Source organism: Toxotes jaculatrix, chromosome 14, assembly GCF_017976425.1.
Source record: "Toxotes jaculatrix isolate fToxJac2 chromosome 14, fToxJac2.pri, whole genome shotgun sequence".
Classification (NCBI taxonomy): Eukaryota; Metazoa; Chordata; class Actinopteri; family Toxotidae; genus Toxotes; species Toxotes jaculatrix.
The window spans coordinates 22,150,612-22,164,570 of NC_054407.1; the positions used below are offsets into that span (position 1 = coordinate 22,150,612).

At 41.2% G+C, this 13,959-nt stretch overlaps 1 protein-coding gene across 1 annotated transcript in view; it reads right to left on the minus strand.

Annotated features, from left to right (window-relative positions):
* LOC121192776 (contactin-associated protein-like 4) overlaps positions 1 to 13,959 on the minus strand; it is a 74,228-nt gene that overhangs the window by 15,853 nt on the left and 44,416 nt on the right. Inside the window, exons 11-17 of the mRNA XM_041054651.1 lie at positions 10,036 to 10,142; positions 8,112 to 8,231; positions 7,019 to 7,219; positions 5,615 to 5,777; positions 4,216 to 4,343; positions 3,572 to 3,742; positions 763 to 981 (exon numbers count right to left, since the gene is read on the minus strand). Coding sequence (XP_040910585.1) covers positions 763 to 981; positions 3,572 to 3,742; positions 4,216 to 4,343; positions 5,615 to 5,777; positions 7,019 to 7,219; positions 8,112 to 8,231; positions 10,036 to 10,142 — 1,109 coding nt within the window. The remainder of the gene's footprint in view (positions 1 to 762; positions 982 to 3,571; positions 3,743 to 4,215; positions 4,344 to 5,614; positions 5,778 to 7,018; positions 7,220 to 8,111; positions 8,232 to 10,035; positions 10,143 to 13,959) is intronic.

Below are 13,959 nucleotides of genomic sequence, written 5' to 3' on the forward strand. Positions count from 1 at the left end.
GCAGTATAGAACAGATGTGCAGACTCGGCATCTTTCATATCCAATACTGCTGAGCAATCAGCAAGATTCAGTCAATAACGGATTAACATATGTAGAAAAAAAAAGAGAAGATTTTGAGCCATTTTCTGAAGATTTAATCCCAACAGACACACACAATACTCTGCAGGATCACATCCTGTAGTACCAGTTACTGATCTCTAAACTTTACATTGTGTGTCAGGCTTGGCTCTAGATGCAGAGGTTTGGTATTAGATCCTCAGAGCCTGTGAAGCAGTTGTGATTTTAAAAGAAAAGGAGTCAGACTCATACTGTCTCTCTTCTTTGCCAAACAGCAGAACATGAATGAATGATAAAACTGAGAAATGTGGTTTTGGTTTAGCCATTTAGAACAGAATAGTATCGAAGTTAAGAAAGAAAACAAGAGTTTATCCTGTTCAGGCTGCAGAGACAGAAATACTGAGCTACTGATTCTCTCAAGAGCAAAAAGGGCAAAGGAAACAAGAAGTAAAGGAGATGGGGAGAGACACTAATGTTGTTCCAGCCCCTGAAGATTTAAGAAAGAGCCTCAAACCCACCAGCGCTGAGCCTAATGAGGCGAACAATCCCACAGACACAGAAGAACTATTGTGTAAAATTGTTAGGGCTGTTTTATAATATATAACCAAAGAAACTGAATCAACAAAATATGATGGCTAAGGATTTTTTTCCTTGCTGGACAACTGTAAGGACATTCAGTCACTGTGAACACGTCACACTTCTTACCTATGAACAGCTGGCTGTTGAGCTGCAGGTGGAAGTGTCCGTCAGCAGGGGCCTTCTGAGTGGCAGCAGGAAGCTCGTCCAGTCGAAGCGACGCCTCCTTGACGTTGCGCTCGGCTCGGACTCGATGCCACCGGTTGTCGTTCAGCGGGACACTGGACTCCACACGAACTTCCAGCGGGCCGTTACCCACATCGAAGGAGAAAAGCACCTGAGTGGAGGCTGATTGAGGGAAGATGACGGGATAGTGGAGACAAAGAGGGAAGGAGAATTTTAATGGAGGTAGAGGGGGATTGATTGGAAAGAGAAAGGAAGGAGACATAGAAGCATCCAAAGAGAAAGAAACATAATTAATGTAGTGAGAATCGCATTCAGATGAGTCTTCACCATCTTACTATTCGTTAGCCAAACAAAGCCATACAATTACTCTGTTGCCTGGTGAATAGCAATATATTATTGCATAAAGATATTTTTAAATTTCTCTTCTGACAAAACAGTGCTGCGATGGATTAATCAAAGCAAACATTTTCCACAGACCAAATTTAATCACAGAGATAAATTCAAGTTTTTCAATCACCAAAATATTTTTTCACAAAAAAAATTCTGATCTTGCTGAGCAGTAATTAATTCAGAAAAGTAACTTTCAATAAAATAGTGAAATTAAAATGTAAATGTAGTGTTCACCTGTCACTTCCTCTGGCACAGAAAGCCACAGACCCAACACCATCATTCAATTTGTGCAAAGAGGACATGTCCACATCCTGATTAATGAGAACTGGACATCTCTGCTGAAACCTCATTTTATGATTTAGTTTGAGGAGACAGGTCTTTACATATAAAATCTTACCAAGTGCAGCTGGTAGCTGCATATTTCTGCACTGCTCCAACCATCCATCTAAAACCTGCCAATGGCACAACTGGGAATGCAGACAAGAGCTTTAACAAGCAGGTAGGCTGGACACAAGTGTTTGGAGACCAAACAAGCAGACAGGGGAAACGCAGGGCTCTCTGGAATGAAGTTTAATTACTCTCTCACAATGAAACAACAAACCATAAAGCCAAGAGAGCTTCTGCTCTAAGTAGACTGGGACCAGTTCTCACAAGATAACAATAAACAAAAGACTAGAGAGTCTGGTAAGAGGCTACGTACTGATTACAAGGAAAGTAATTATCTTCATCACTTCAAATAATTCCTTTTCACGTTATCATTTAATACATTTTTTATTAAAAAAAACTGATCATAGGAACTAAATACTTCTTCCACCAGTGCCCTGAGAAAAGTTTGCCTCTGAGCTCCAGCATTAGATTCAGGACCACGGCCAGCGCCTCAGCCCTGATTCAGCACCATGGACAGCACCTCGGTGCTCAGCGTCTGTCTCGGCGTCGGTCCTCTCTGGCTTTCTGCTCAGCTCTCTGTGTCCTCTCCACCAACAGCCAAAGATTTACGAGAGTACAAACAAAGCAAACTATCATTCTTCGTGTCGCGCCGGTGGAAAGTGAGGATGTGTTACTATGGGAGTACAGAGCACGATGAAACAATATCCAAGCATCCTACGGTAATTTCATTTAGAAGTTGTTGACAGGCTTGGCCACAGTGCTACGGAGCGATCGGAGGCAGCCAGAAACAGAGCAGCAGTATCCAGAACTGGAACAACCACACTAACAATGATTTCCCAGAGGAGAGAAGCGGTTGGTGCTGCAGTGTTTCTGTGTTAGATTCTGTTCTCTTAAACAACTCCTTCCAAAATGCAACACAACACTAAAACAACCACCAACGCCGAAAACTAAACCAAACTAAAAGGGCAAAGTGTGGCGGAAGAGCTTCAAAAGGCAACCATGGACGACTCTGATAACTGATGCAAGGCGTCTGTACAGGCCTTTCTAAATGACACACACCATAGCGGCTCATAAATGTGTACTTCATATCTTGCTGCATTACTGTCATAACCGTATAAGCACAAGGACACCTTGTTGGGTAATACAGCTATATTTCAAATGACACAATCTATGGCAGGATATAAACATACATCTCACACCTTGCCACATTTCCATGGCATCCCATAAACTAAATAACACCCTGTTGGTTATTACTGTCATAATCTAAATGACACACTGTGGTGCCCATAAATGTGTGCGTTACGCAAGAGACAGGAATTAATGGAGGGTCACGGCGAAAACGCCCCTCAGAGTTCATGTAACAACTGAAAAATTAATAACAAGGTTGCAAAAAAATGCCTGCGGTAATTATGAGTTCCTGCTTATGGGTTTAATCTTGTTCACATTTTATTGGTTGTGTGGATAATGCAGTGCCGTCCCATGTGGGCCAGATTACGGTATCCATGGAGGCGTATACAATGCATTCAGCTGCAGTCAGAGGGGGGAGAAAATTGATTCGAAGGCAACAAACAATGCAGCCTAAAGTGGAATAAAATGTTGGAGACACACGAGCAACAACAGAGGAAAATGGAAACACAAATAGAACAGCACAATCCAGCCTCGCAATGAAAAATTGCCAGTTTCATCCAACCTCAGAACTTAAGGGTTAATGGTTGGGAAAATGTCACCATCCTCTACTGTATGGCCTACAGACATTTTCAAACAAAAAACAAAAATCAGATTAAGAGTGGAAAAAATATAATCCAAAGTTAACGTCTCCTGCATCTTTTAATCATCTTCTAACGGCATAACTATTAGACCCCTAATTAGAAATAACACTATTAGTTTTTGCTGTCATACAATAAATCACACACCATAAAGGGTTTAAAATGCCCAGACACACACACACGCGTGTTTGGATTCAGCTCCTACTCACAGCTCAGTTCGATGCGGATGAAGTCTTTGATGCCCAGGTTTTCCAGGAACACACCAGAGGAGGCCGTGGTTTTGAATAGGAAGGAGATATCAGCGCTCAGCTCTCCGTGGAAGGTGGGAAAATGGAGGTATGACGTCTCCTTGTCAAAAAACGCAGCGTTCCAGAAGTTCTCTGAAGAACACAACCACACACACAAAAAACAAAAACCCCACTGTCACATCAGAAACAAATGAGCCAACCGGTAAAGCTAATTAGCTGAAAACAAAGGTGTACAGTTATTCTGGCGACGCTTTGACATTTGCATCAAATGTATTAATTTTCAGGGGCTAAAAACTGCAATTACAAAATACCTTAAAAGAGTAAAGAATGGTTGCTTTGATAAGGTTTGAATAAAACCCAAAAGAAATCAGGTTTAGCCAAGTTACCAAAAGTCTCAGTGCGGTAAAGTTGCTAAGTTAAGAAATAAAAGAAGTTTCCATGTCTGACCATGCAACTTGTTGCCATAGTTTGTGATCATGGAGTTACTGAGAGATTTTGTGTTAGCCTGTAACACACGTGACAGGTGGACAAATGAGACAATTTCTGTCATCTTAGAATCAAGTGTAACCAGGCAGCTTTTTTGGGTGGGTGGGGGGAGGACTTACTGTCTCCATGACAACGAAGTGGTCCCACCCTGTAGGCAGCCTCTGACCCCAGCCTCTGGATGTCACCCAGCACCAGAGACCTGACTGGGAGGCTGTCCTTATGGATAAGCAGGCCCGAGTCTTCAGCCCTGGTGGACAAAGAACAACAAAAGTAAATAGGAGGAGAGGGAAAGAAAAAAAACAGAGGAGAGATGAAAGACAAAAAAAAAAAATTACGGGGAAGAAAAAAGCAAAGTTACAAGGAGGAAGACGATGCTGAAGAAGATAAAGAGGAAGCAGGAGGATGAGGACACAGATCAGTAGGTAAAAGAACAAAACGTTTGAAGCCAATGAGCGAAAACACATCAATCACACATACCAAACTTTGCTCATTTGCTTGCATGGATTTACTGGTGTGTCTGTTTTTAATGTTACATCACTCTTGTGACAATATTACATGTTGCGACAAGCTGATGCAAACGTTGCAGTGTGTAGGTGCAATCTCTCGGGAACCTATTTATTCCAAAGCCAAATTACAAACATCCTGACACTCATCGCTCCATGCCTGGCAGTTTTTGGAACAGCTACTCCCAAAACAAGACACCTCCTGTCCATTCACGCCCACACCCAGCGTTTTTCGGATAATCTGGCTGTTAACCTTGTTGCTGAGGAAAGCTGTGTATGAAAAATACATTCAGGACTGGAAGGACTGGTGTATACAGCACTTTGTGAGTCTGATGAAATATTAAAGAGCAGCTGTGGCAGCTCTGGCATGTAAAAATAGAGGCGGCGCTGCACAAACAGTTTGGACTGGTGGTAGAGGAACGACAGAAGAAAGGAAGTGATGCATGGCAGGATTGCTTACAACATGAAGAAACGTTAAAGCTTTTGTTTCTTCCTGTGCTCAATTTATCCCAGTCATTTTGATGTTTGCTCAACCGCCAACATTACAAGTCAAACAGGGACAGCTTGCTTGTGCAAAGTTATCAGTCATGTTTGGTATCCTGCAGGAAATTAAATTTAGCAAGGAAACTTTTCATATATATCATCTTTCTTATGTCTCATGCGGTTCTTTGTAGTCAGATTGTGTGCAAGTGTTCCTGCTACTTCCTTCAACCAAACTGATGATGACATGTTTTATTAACCAATACAGATTTTGAACAAACTGCTCTACTCTGCTATGTAGACTTTTACTTTTGTGTCAAATGAAAAGCACCATATTTTTAATGGTATACCAAATTCAAAGAAATAATGTCTCCTGTATATAACAGAGCATTTTGTGTTCCTGCCCCTTGTAGCTTCATGAGACATGATGGTCGATGCTTTGAATGTATGCTTAAACATGAAGTTTGTCACGTTACAGGAGAAAAAAACATGACTTTGTGACTAGAACTGTTGAGAAAATTTTAAACTTCAGTACCACTCCATGCGGTCGGCGTCACAGTTGCAGTAGTGTTGTGGGTCCACACAGTCGCCCCGCAGGCCGCAGGCACACTGCTGGCTGCCTGGTTGAGCTCCGCCCCAGTACGTCTGAAGGTGACCGGAGCCGGGACCACCGAGCCACCAGCTGAACGGAGATCCCTCTGAAACACACACATGAAAACTAGCACATACTCCACTGATCTGTGAGAGAAGTCGTTCATTAAACACCGTAGCTTTAATAGACTGAAACAGCACATGCAAATTAAACATTCAAACACAGACGCATAAAACCTTTTGTTGAGTGGTGCTTTCACTTCACTTCCCCTAAGCTGCACCCTGCATTACGTTCTGCTCTTGTAGTGTTGATGTACAGAATGAAGCTTTTTCAAAAATGCACTTTATTGTAGGCCACTCTAAAAAAAAGGAAACTAAATGCCAAGCGAGTAAAATACTCCCCACGTCTGTCTCTTACTCTGTTCTTTCCTCAGTGCATCTACCATTTCCCCCTAATGGTTCCAGCCTTGTTTACCTGCTGTCTTGGCTGCAACCAGACAGAAAATGGACAGAGGGCATTAATATCAAAAGATTATCCCAATGCCCTGCAGCAGTTTTCTCTGAAGCTGTAAACTTACAACACTGTATGCTGGCTGAATACAAAAAACCCCCCAAACATTAAAGACAAATGTTGGAATTATGTATGGATAATGGTAATCATAAATATTTTCCTTTCCACTTTTGTCATACACAGTGTTTACCACAAGCAAAACACACATCTAAACACTTTTGGTGGTTTACGTGATTCTAAGTCACAGTTTTAGGGTCAATTAATGACCATGAAAAAAAGATTTGAGAAAAACAAAACACGGATAAACTAATTGGATTCAATGCTCAGTCTAAAAGAAGGAAATATTTAAACAAATCATACACAATCCATTTGTCTGGCTCACTGGTAAACAGGAAGAAAATCCTCTGAACCTGATTAGGTTTGCTGCGATGAGAGTTACAATTATTTTGTTTTTGTCTGGTAGAGCGAGAAAAATGTGTGGACCTGCAGGGAATTAAATTGTTTCCTCCAGAGTTTTTGTTTTAGTACAGAATACAGAAACATGCCTCATAACTCACTCTTGTTAAATTAGATTCAGTGACAGCACAAAAAGTAAAACAAGTGGTTACAATTCAGTGGTTACAACTTGAGTAAAGGGGCGTCTCGCTTTGCTTAAAACCATGTTTCCTTGATTCCTTTCTCCTTGCACCTTTTTCATGCTTCCTTCCTTGTGTCTTTTGTGGGAGGAACTAAGATGTATGGAAAAGATGCAGATGATGGAGACGTGGAAGCAGTCAAGGCAACTGAGATGAAACCAGTTACTTTCTTTCCTGGATAGAAAAACAAAACAGGATTTACCTGGAGTGTTGAGGAGGCGGGACTTCCTGCAGTGGTAGGACAGTTCCTGTTCGCAGTGGTTTGATTGGCTAATAGCAGCCAACAGCTGTTCCTCTTCGATCAAGTAGTCAAAGCGAATTGAATACTGGTTTACACCTGGAGAGGGTCGGACTCTGGTCAGGTCTGTGTTGTTGTGCTGGATCACCATCCACGTGTTCTCCTCTACACAGACACAGACACAAGAAAACACCACAAAGGACACAATATGGTCAAAGGAGTTTTGGCTTCTGCTTGACACTTGAGGCTGAAGATCACTGAAGGGATGTTTTCTGTTGTTCTTCCCATCTTCTTTTTTCTTGTTATTAAAGAGGATCAGATTATCATATAAACTAATATCCATGGGAGAAGCACAGGGACTTCTCACTTTCCACTGTTAACAAGAAAAATCTTCCACTGACAGGAAAAATATCTCCAAGTTTCACACGTCAACATGGCAACATAATGGATAGCAGTGTAAGGTGTGAACATAGGAAACTGAGACACCAGCTCTGCGTGAAAACAGGCTTCCTGTTCCTCCTCCTCCTCCGTGTGTTTCAAACTGTTTGGGAGACTCGTGTTGTGTCTCTAAAAGTAGAAACACAACTCTCCTCAAAGTCATTTGCTGAGCTGAAGTTTCTTCTTGTTCTTAAAACTGGCCAATGACCCATGAGTCTGAAACATATGGGAACAATAAATTTACTTACACTACAAGGCCAAAAGTTTATGGGTGTGATGTGTAGGTGTCCTTGTATGTATTTATACAACGATCACATAAAGCACTGTCATAGTGAGGGAAAGATAAATATGAAGAAGAGAGAGAAAGAGAGTGTCATGATACAGATCATATAAAGCACCAGCACATGGACAGACAGGGAGATGAGTTGGGGGAAAGAGAGAGATTGAGGAGCAGAATGCAAGACAGCCTTATTTAAAAAGGAGGATGGATGATGAAGTGGGTCAGAGAGAGATGAGCGGAGCATCATCATTTACAATTATGTAAATGTTAATCATACAAGTGATGAGTGATGATGGGAAGATGCAGGGGAGTGAAAGTGTGTGTGTGTGTGTATCTCACCTGTCATGTTGCAGTACACCAGTTGTGGTCTGATCGGTCCGCTGCCGTCCACATCGATGTAAAAATGTCCCGACGTGTTGCCCTTGTGTTTGTACGCCTCGCAGGACTGTTCGTACACAGCTGGAGGAGGAAAATAATGAGATCAGCTTCAACATGAATCACATCAGCATCACACACATCAGCTGGCACACAGGAGCTGTGAGGAAATGAAGATCACACACTGTGGAGGATTATGGGAGCTTCTTCGTACGAATGTATCACCACCAAATCATAACCGGAGCGAAGAAAATCATTGGAGGTTTTATTTTTACTGCAGTGTCCCGTAAAGTCAAGATCAGCCCAGCTGGAGAGGACAGATGGGAAAGCATCTACTCAATAAATAAAACTTAGACCTTTATCAGCCCCGCCTCTTCCTCTCTGTCTCCACAAGTCTTCCTCCTCCAGTCACACACACACCGGTGCTTCCTCTGTAGTCAAATAATCGAGCCCCTTCGAGACAAATCCATATCTAAAGGTTCCCACACTCTGCTCACCTGTTTATCTCTCCTCTGCTCCACAGCCAAAGGCCTTTTATTCATCACATTCCCTCAGTGTGGTTAGAAAAAGGTTTGCACACAAACATCAGCAATGAAAATGAGACCAGAGGTGAACTGTGTGGGAAACTCTGCTCTCCAGGATATGGCTCGAAGGGAACTGGCACAGAACCAGTAACTCTCACCAATAAGCTCACCTTACCTCCATGGTTTTATTTATTTATTCGTTCAGTATTTGGCAGGTTAGTCACAGCTACAGACTCATTAACCTCCATCATATCACTCACACACAAACAGGTTTTTTAAGGAGTCTGCAGTGGGCGAAGGATATTACGCAGGCATCACATGAAGCTCACAAAGTGGTGGCTTTGTTTTAAAAATGCCCTCAGGCTGCAGCCAAAACATAAACCAAGAAATACTGTTTTTTTGTTTCTGGCACAACTCACAGTGTGCAGCGCCTATGCTAAAGGGGAAAGCCTCCGCACAACTGTAATTACTGAACAATTTAGCTGGTAAGTGCATCTGTGATTGGCACCTCCAGTATTACAGGTTTTCTAGGTGGTAAAGCTCAGACTGTGAACGGAAACCTCTGCCATTTGGAGCTGTCAGCGTTAAAACACTCCACCTTAAATGATGGAGAGAACTGACATGTACATGAAAGTAGAAACACAGCACTTTAACAGCAGCCTTCAGGCTGTTTTCTTTCATTCATTTTTCATCTCCGTACTGTTTCACTGCATGCATCGTTTCTGTTGTTTCGAAGTGTGTAGTATTTTCTTTCCAGTTTGTGCTAAAATCCAGTTACAGTATGTGAAAGGAAATTCATTATCTGCTGTTGCTCTTTCTCTCATATTTTACCTCTCAATTGATTCTAATTTCCATTTTATCCGTCATTACTCGCTCCCTGCTTCTCTCTCTCTCTCTCTGCCTACAACCCTGTCTCCCAGAAATTACATTTATATGCTACTAATTTGCAAAAGAAAATATATCTTGGGAGAAATGTGATGCCACCCCGATTATTTTTATATCCTCATAATGACAAACTAAAGGAAGATTAAACTTTTTTTAATGGTTATGTTTAGACACTCACAGCACTCACGGTGTTAGGGTTTGGGAAAGATTGGTTTTGGTTAAATATAGAAAAAGTCTAATGCGATTTAAAGCACGAGACACAGTGAGTTTACTTCGTTAACATTTAACCAAAACGCCAACACTTTCTTAACCTAAGCAGGGTTGCTGTAAATAAATGTCATTTTGAAGAGACAGGGTTACTGTCTCTACATCAAGCAAGGCTGGGTTACCAGTTGGGCAACTTCCACAGGGCCTCGGATTCACTGTATGCCAGTTTAATTGCTGTTCTATAGCCACACGGTGACTGACAGGTGACTTACAGCTGTGGCAGGTCGCTCCGCTGTAGCCGCTGTCAGAGCAGTTACAGTGGAAGACGGTCCAGGACTGACTGCAGCGGCCGCCATGTTCACAACGACTGGGAGAGCACCTGAGAGACAGAGAGAGAAAATGTCAAGAAGTCTCCAAAGTTTGTCGCAAAGTTTCACAAGAATTTTATTTCACTTCTCAACAACATCCTGATGGACATGTGTGGGAGGACCTTGAAGTTTTCATTTTTGCTGTCAAGAAAAAAATGAGAAAAATGTATAACTACATATTCTTTTATATACTCTGTACTGAGACAGCAGTTTTAAAAAAAAAATCTATTTTGCTTGTTTTGGCAGCCTGAATATTCTGCAGCTTTTACAGCCAAAAATCTTTCAAAGAGGACAAAAGCGGTCAATGCCAAAAGCCACCTTTCATCAGTTGTTGTCAAGAGAAGTACATGTTTTTTTTTTGTTGTTTGTTTGTTTGTTTGAAAAAGCAGCGGAAGCATCTTTTTATATTTTAGCTGAGTCATTTATCTCACAATGAGTGGACACATCAGGATCAGACCTTTGACCTTTTGGCTTTATTTTATACGGCAGATACTTGATAGTGATGACTGGCTAAAAAAAAATGCTTTCAGACTCTTACCATTCTCTCAAACAGAGTGTGCTTGAAACAAATTTCAGAATTAGTCTGTTACATAAAGCTTTTTCATTAAATGGGCAGAAAGCACATTGTGTTTACTCAAGCATGTTATTCTGTGTGTGGGAGGGTCAGAAATAATGTGACTCGTGGAAACAGAAAGTATTTCATTTTTAATATTTGGAGGTCATACTTTCCATTTAGGCAACATATTGTAGGAGGTTGCTGAAAAAAATCTCTTTGAAACTACTTTTTGTTCCGAATGTTGACTGAAAAGGCATTTAAACTGAACCACTGCACCTTTGTCCGAAGATTAAAAATCTTTACTTCCTCACACTAACTTTTTTTTTTTTCTTATGAAGGCTTTCTTGCAATTTGATATTTGGCTGTGTTGTAAAACTTGAGATGAACCATTTTCCAAATGAGGAGACTTTTTTTAAGACCAGTTAAATCTGTTATCCTATTTATCATACATCTTGTGTGGCCAGAGCTCCACTGCTGAGCTCAAATCATGGCAAACCTTGTCAGAATATCTGGATAAGTGTCTCAGGACAGTTAGAAAATGCCTGACCCAGATTTTGAGTAGATAAAAACAACTTCTCCAGAGTACAACACTCCACAGTTCATGTGCCCTCTTTTTTTTTTTGGTGCTTGAATTTCTCTAAACTTCTGTCACACTGACAAACCAGAAGTTTGCCTAAGTGGTTTTTAATCCCTTTTTACACCATGCCTGCAATAGATCAGACGTAGCTATGTGATATTTCAGTTACACTCTGTTAATGTTGCTCAAATTATAACACCATTATTCTCTTGTTTCAAGAAGATGCACCTAAATAATAAAACAAATAGATAATTTGTATTGTACAGCAACAGATCTTTCTATTGTTAAATTTGTACTGAACTAATTTTAAACAGTTCATCCGGATGAATTTGTGTCAAATAATGAACATGAGCACTACTTTTACCTTGCCTTTATGTTTGCTTTGTCCTTTGAGCATGACTATTTTTTACATACACTGTTCCCTAAGGTGTTGTCAGGTGAGCACATCCAGCTGTGATGTAGTTTGGTACCATAGTTTTTTTCATAGCCCAGTTTGTGGTGCACACTGTGACTGAAACAATAGACATCATACGACCTCATTCTACTGAGCGGGGAAACATGAAAAAACAAAAAACAGACAGAGAACGAAAAAAAAAGAAAATATATCTTTATATTTCTAAAGACGGTTGGATGCATCCTGCTTGCTAAGTGTTTCTCTGCCTGAGGAAACATGTTGCCCGTCTGCATGTTACATTAATGTTGCTTCGTCATTTGCTCTGCGTGCACCAGCAGCTTTGATAAGTATTATATTGTGCAAGCAATGTGCTTCAAATTATCTTTATATTTATCCCGGCTTGGCCTCATTGGAAGCCTCCTTTTCCCATTTGCATTTGGCTCAGAGACAATTTTTACTCACACGGGTTTCTTCCATTTGTTACAAGCCCAACTGATTCCTACAGCAGGGTTTAACTCTCTCTCTCTCACACACACACACACACACACACACACACACACACACACACACACACACACACACACACACACACACACACACACACACACACACATCCAGAGACATAATAATAACCACCTCTCTCCAATTCCATCTCATCAGTCCTCTGTTCTGCCTTTGCCAGTGTGTTTGTGTGTTGGTACTTCGGGGTGGTGGGACTCTTCATGATTTGGTATATATTGGAATATTAAGAGGTGCCAGTGTTGCGAACTAAATATAAACATATGTGACAGTGTTTGAGCGTGTGTTTGCCCAAACTCGGGCAGGAATATTGAAGAGAAAACAGATGACTGCACAGAATCTGCAGCCTCCCTTTTATTTAGGTGAAAGCCCTGACTCAGCAGCCTGTCAGCCCGCTACAGCCTGATTTTTTACCTCCATTTATCTCTATACTGCTTTGATGTAAAGTCAGCGAGTTAGCTTTCACATTAAAGTCACAATATTAGCCAAAACTACCACTGCATGTTGCCGACTTATTTTGTGCAGTGTGTGTACTGTGTGGGTTTTAGTCTGTAAGTGGTGACATCTGTCTGTTAGAACCATTAACAGATACGATTCTTGGAGCGGTGTTTGTTTCTTTGGACAGTCATGAAGATGGTGATGATGATGATGATTATAACAATAAAGATGTGGAAGATTAAGGAGAACAGGAGACTTGACTTCTACTTTCATTTAATAAAACACTAAGCACCACTCACAACATCCCACACAGAAAAAGAATACAAGAAATGATGCGTTTTGTGTTTACGTCTTTTCACTGCAAAGATCAGCTGCGTATCGTAAAAATATGACACTGACAGCGTCTGACAACCAGTTGTCAGACACAAAACAACACAGTGTCACAGACAGATAACCAGTTAAGTCCTCTTTCAAACTGCAAACAGCCTCATTTAAACCACAAATGCGTTGAAATGTCATTCACAGAAACTCAGTATTCATACTTAGCCCTAAGGCAGGCACAGAGCGGCCCTTTAAACACTAAATCTGAGTCCATCAGCCCGATATCCCACAGTGCCATGTGTGCTTAGTCTGACAAAACCGAAAATCAACAGAACACTTTTAACTGCAGTCCACACAGACATGGATCCCAGTATGTATAACCCAGCAGAGAAACCCTGCTCCTATCCTCCCTCAGACTGAGCACCATGCTTTTGTTGAGAAGCAACGGAGCACAACAAACACGCACCGTGACACATCTGATCTTAACACCGATTTTTTTTTTTTTTATGTGTGTGAGATATTACGATGCCATTTTTATGTGTTGACCTAAAATAAGCAGGCAGGTGCGGCGTAAAACAAGGTGTTAAACTGATGTCGTAATAAAGAGGCTCCTTGTGGGTTTGAATTCCATTTGTGCTGTTGATGGAGTGTTTGCTTTGGATGATAATACTCTCTGGGACTGGCACCAATAATAAAACACACAGACACACACACACCAGTACACACGCCTGCAGATATAATAACCCACTCTGAAGTATGACCACACGCTGAAGCTGTGTCGGTGAGTCCATTTTCCACCTGACTTTACAGTACAATATGTCCCGTGGGCCCAAAATTCAATCAGCAGGATTACAGTGAGAAAACATGTGGGAGATTTTTTTCTTTGTCTTTGCTTTTTAGGTTTGTTCCAGTAAACAGTCAGATCTGTGCAAGAACTGCATTGTACTGAATAATAATCTAATGAATGGAGAAAAATGGAGGCGTTTAATTAAAATCAGTGGAGCAGATTCTCTTTATCTGGCA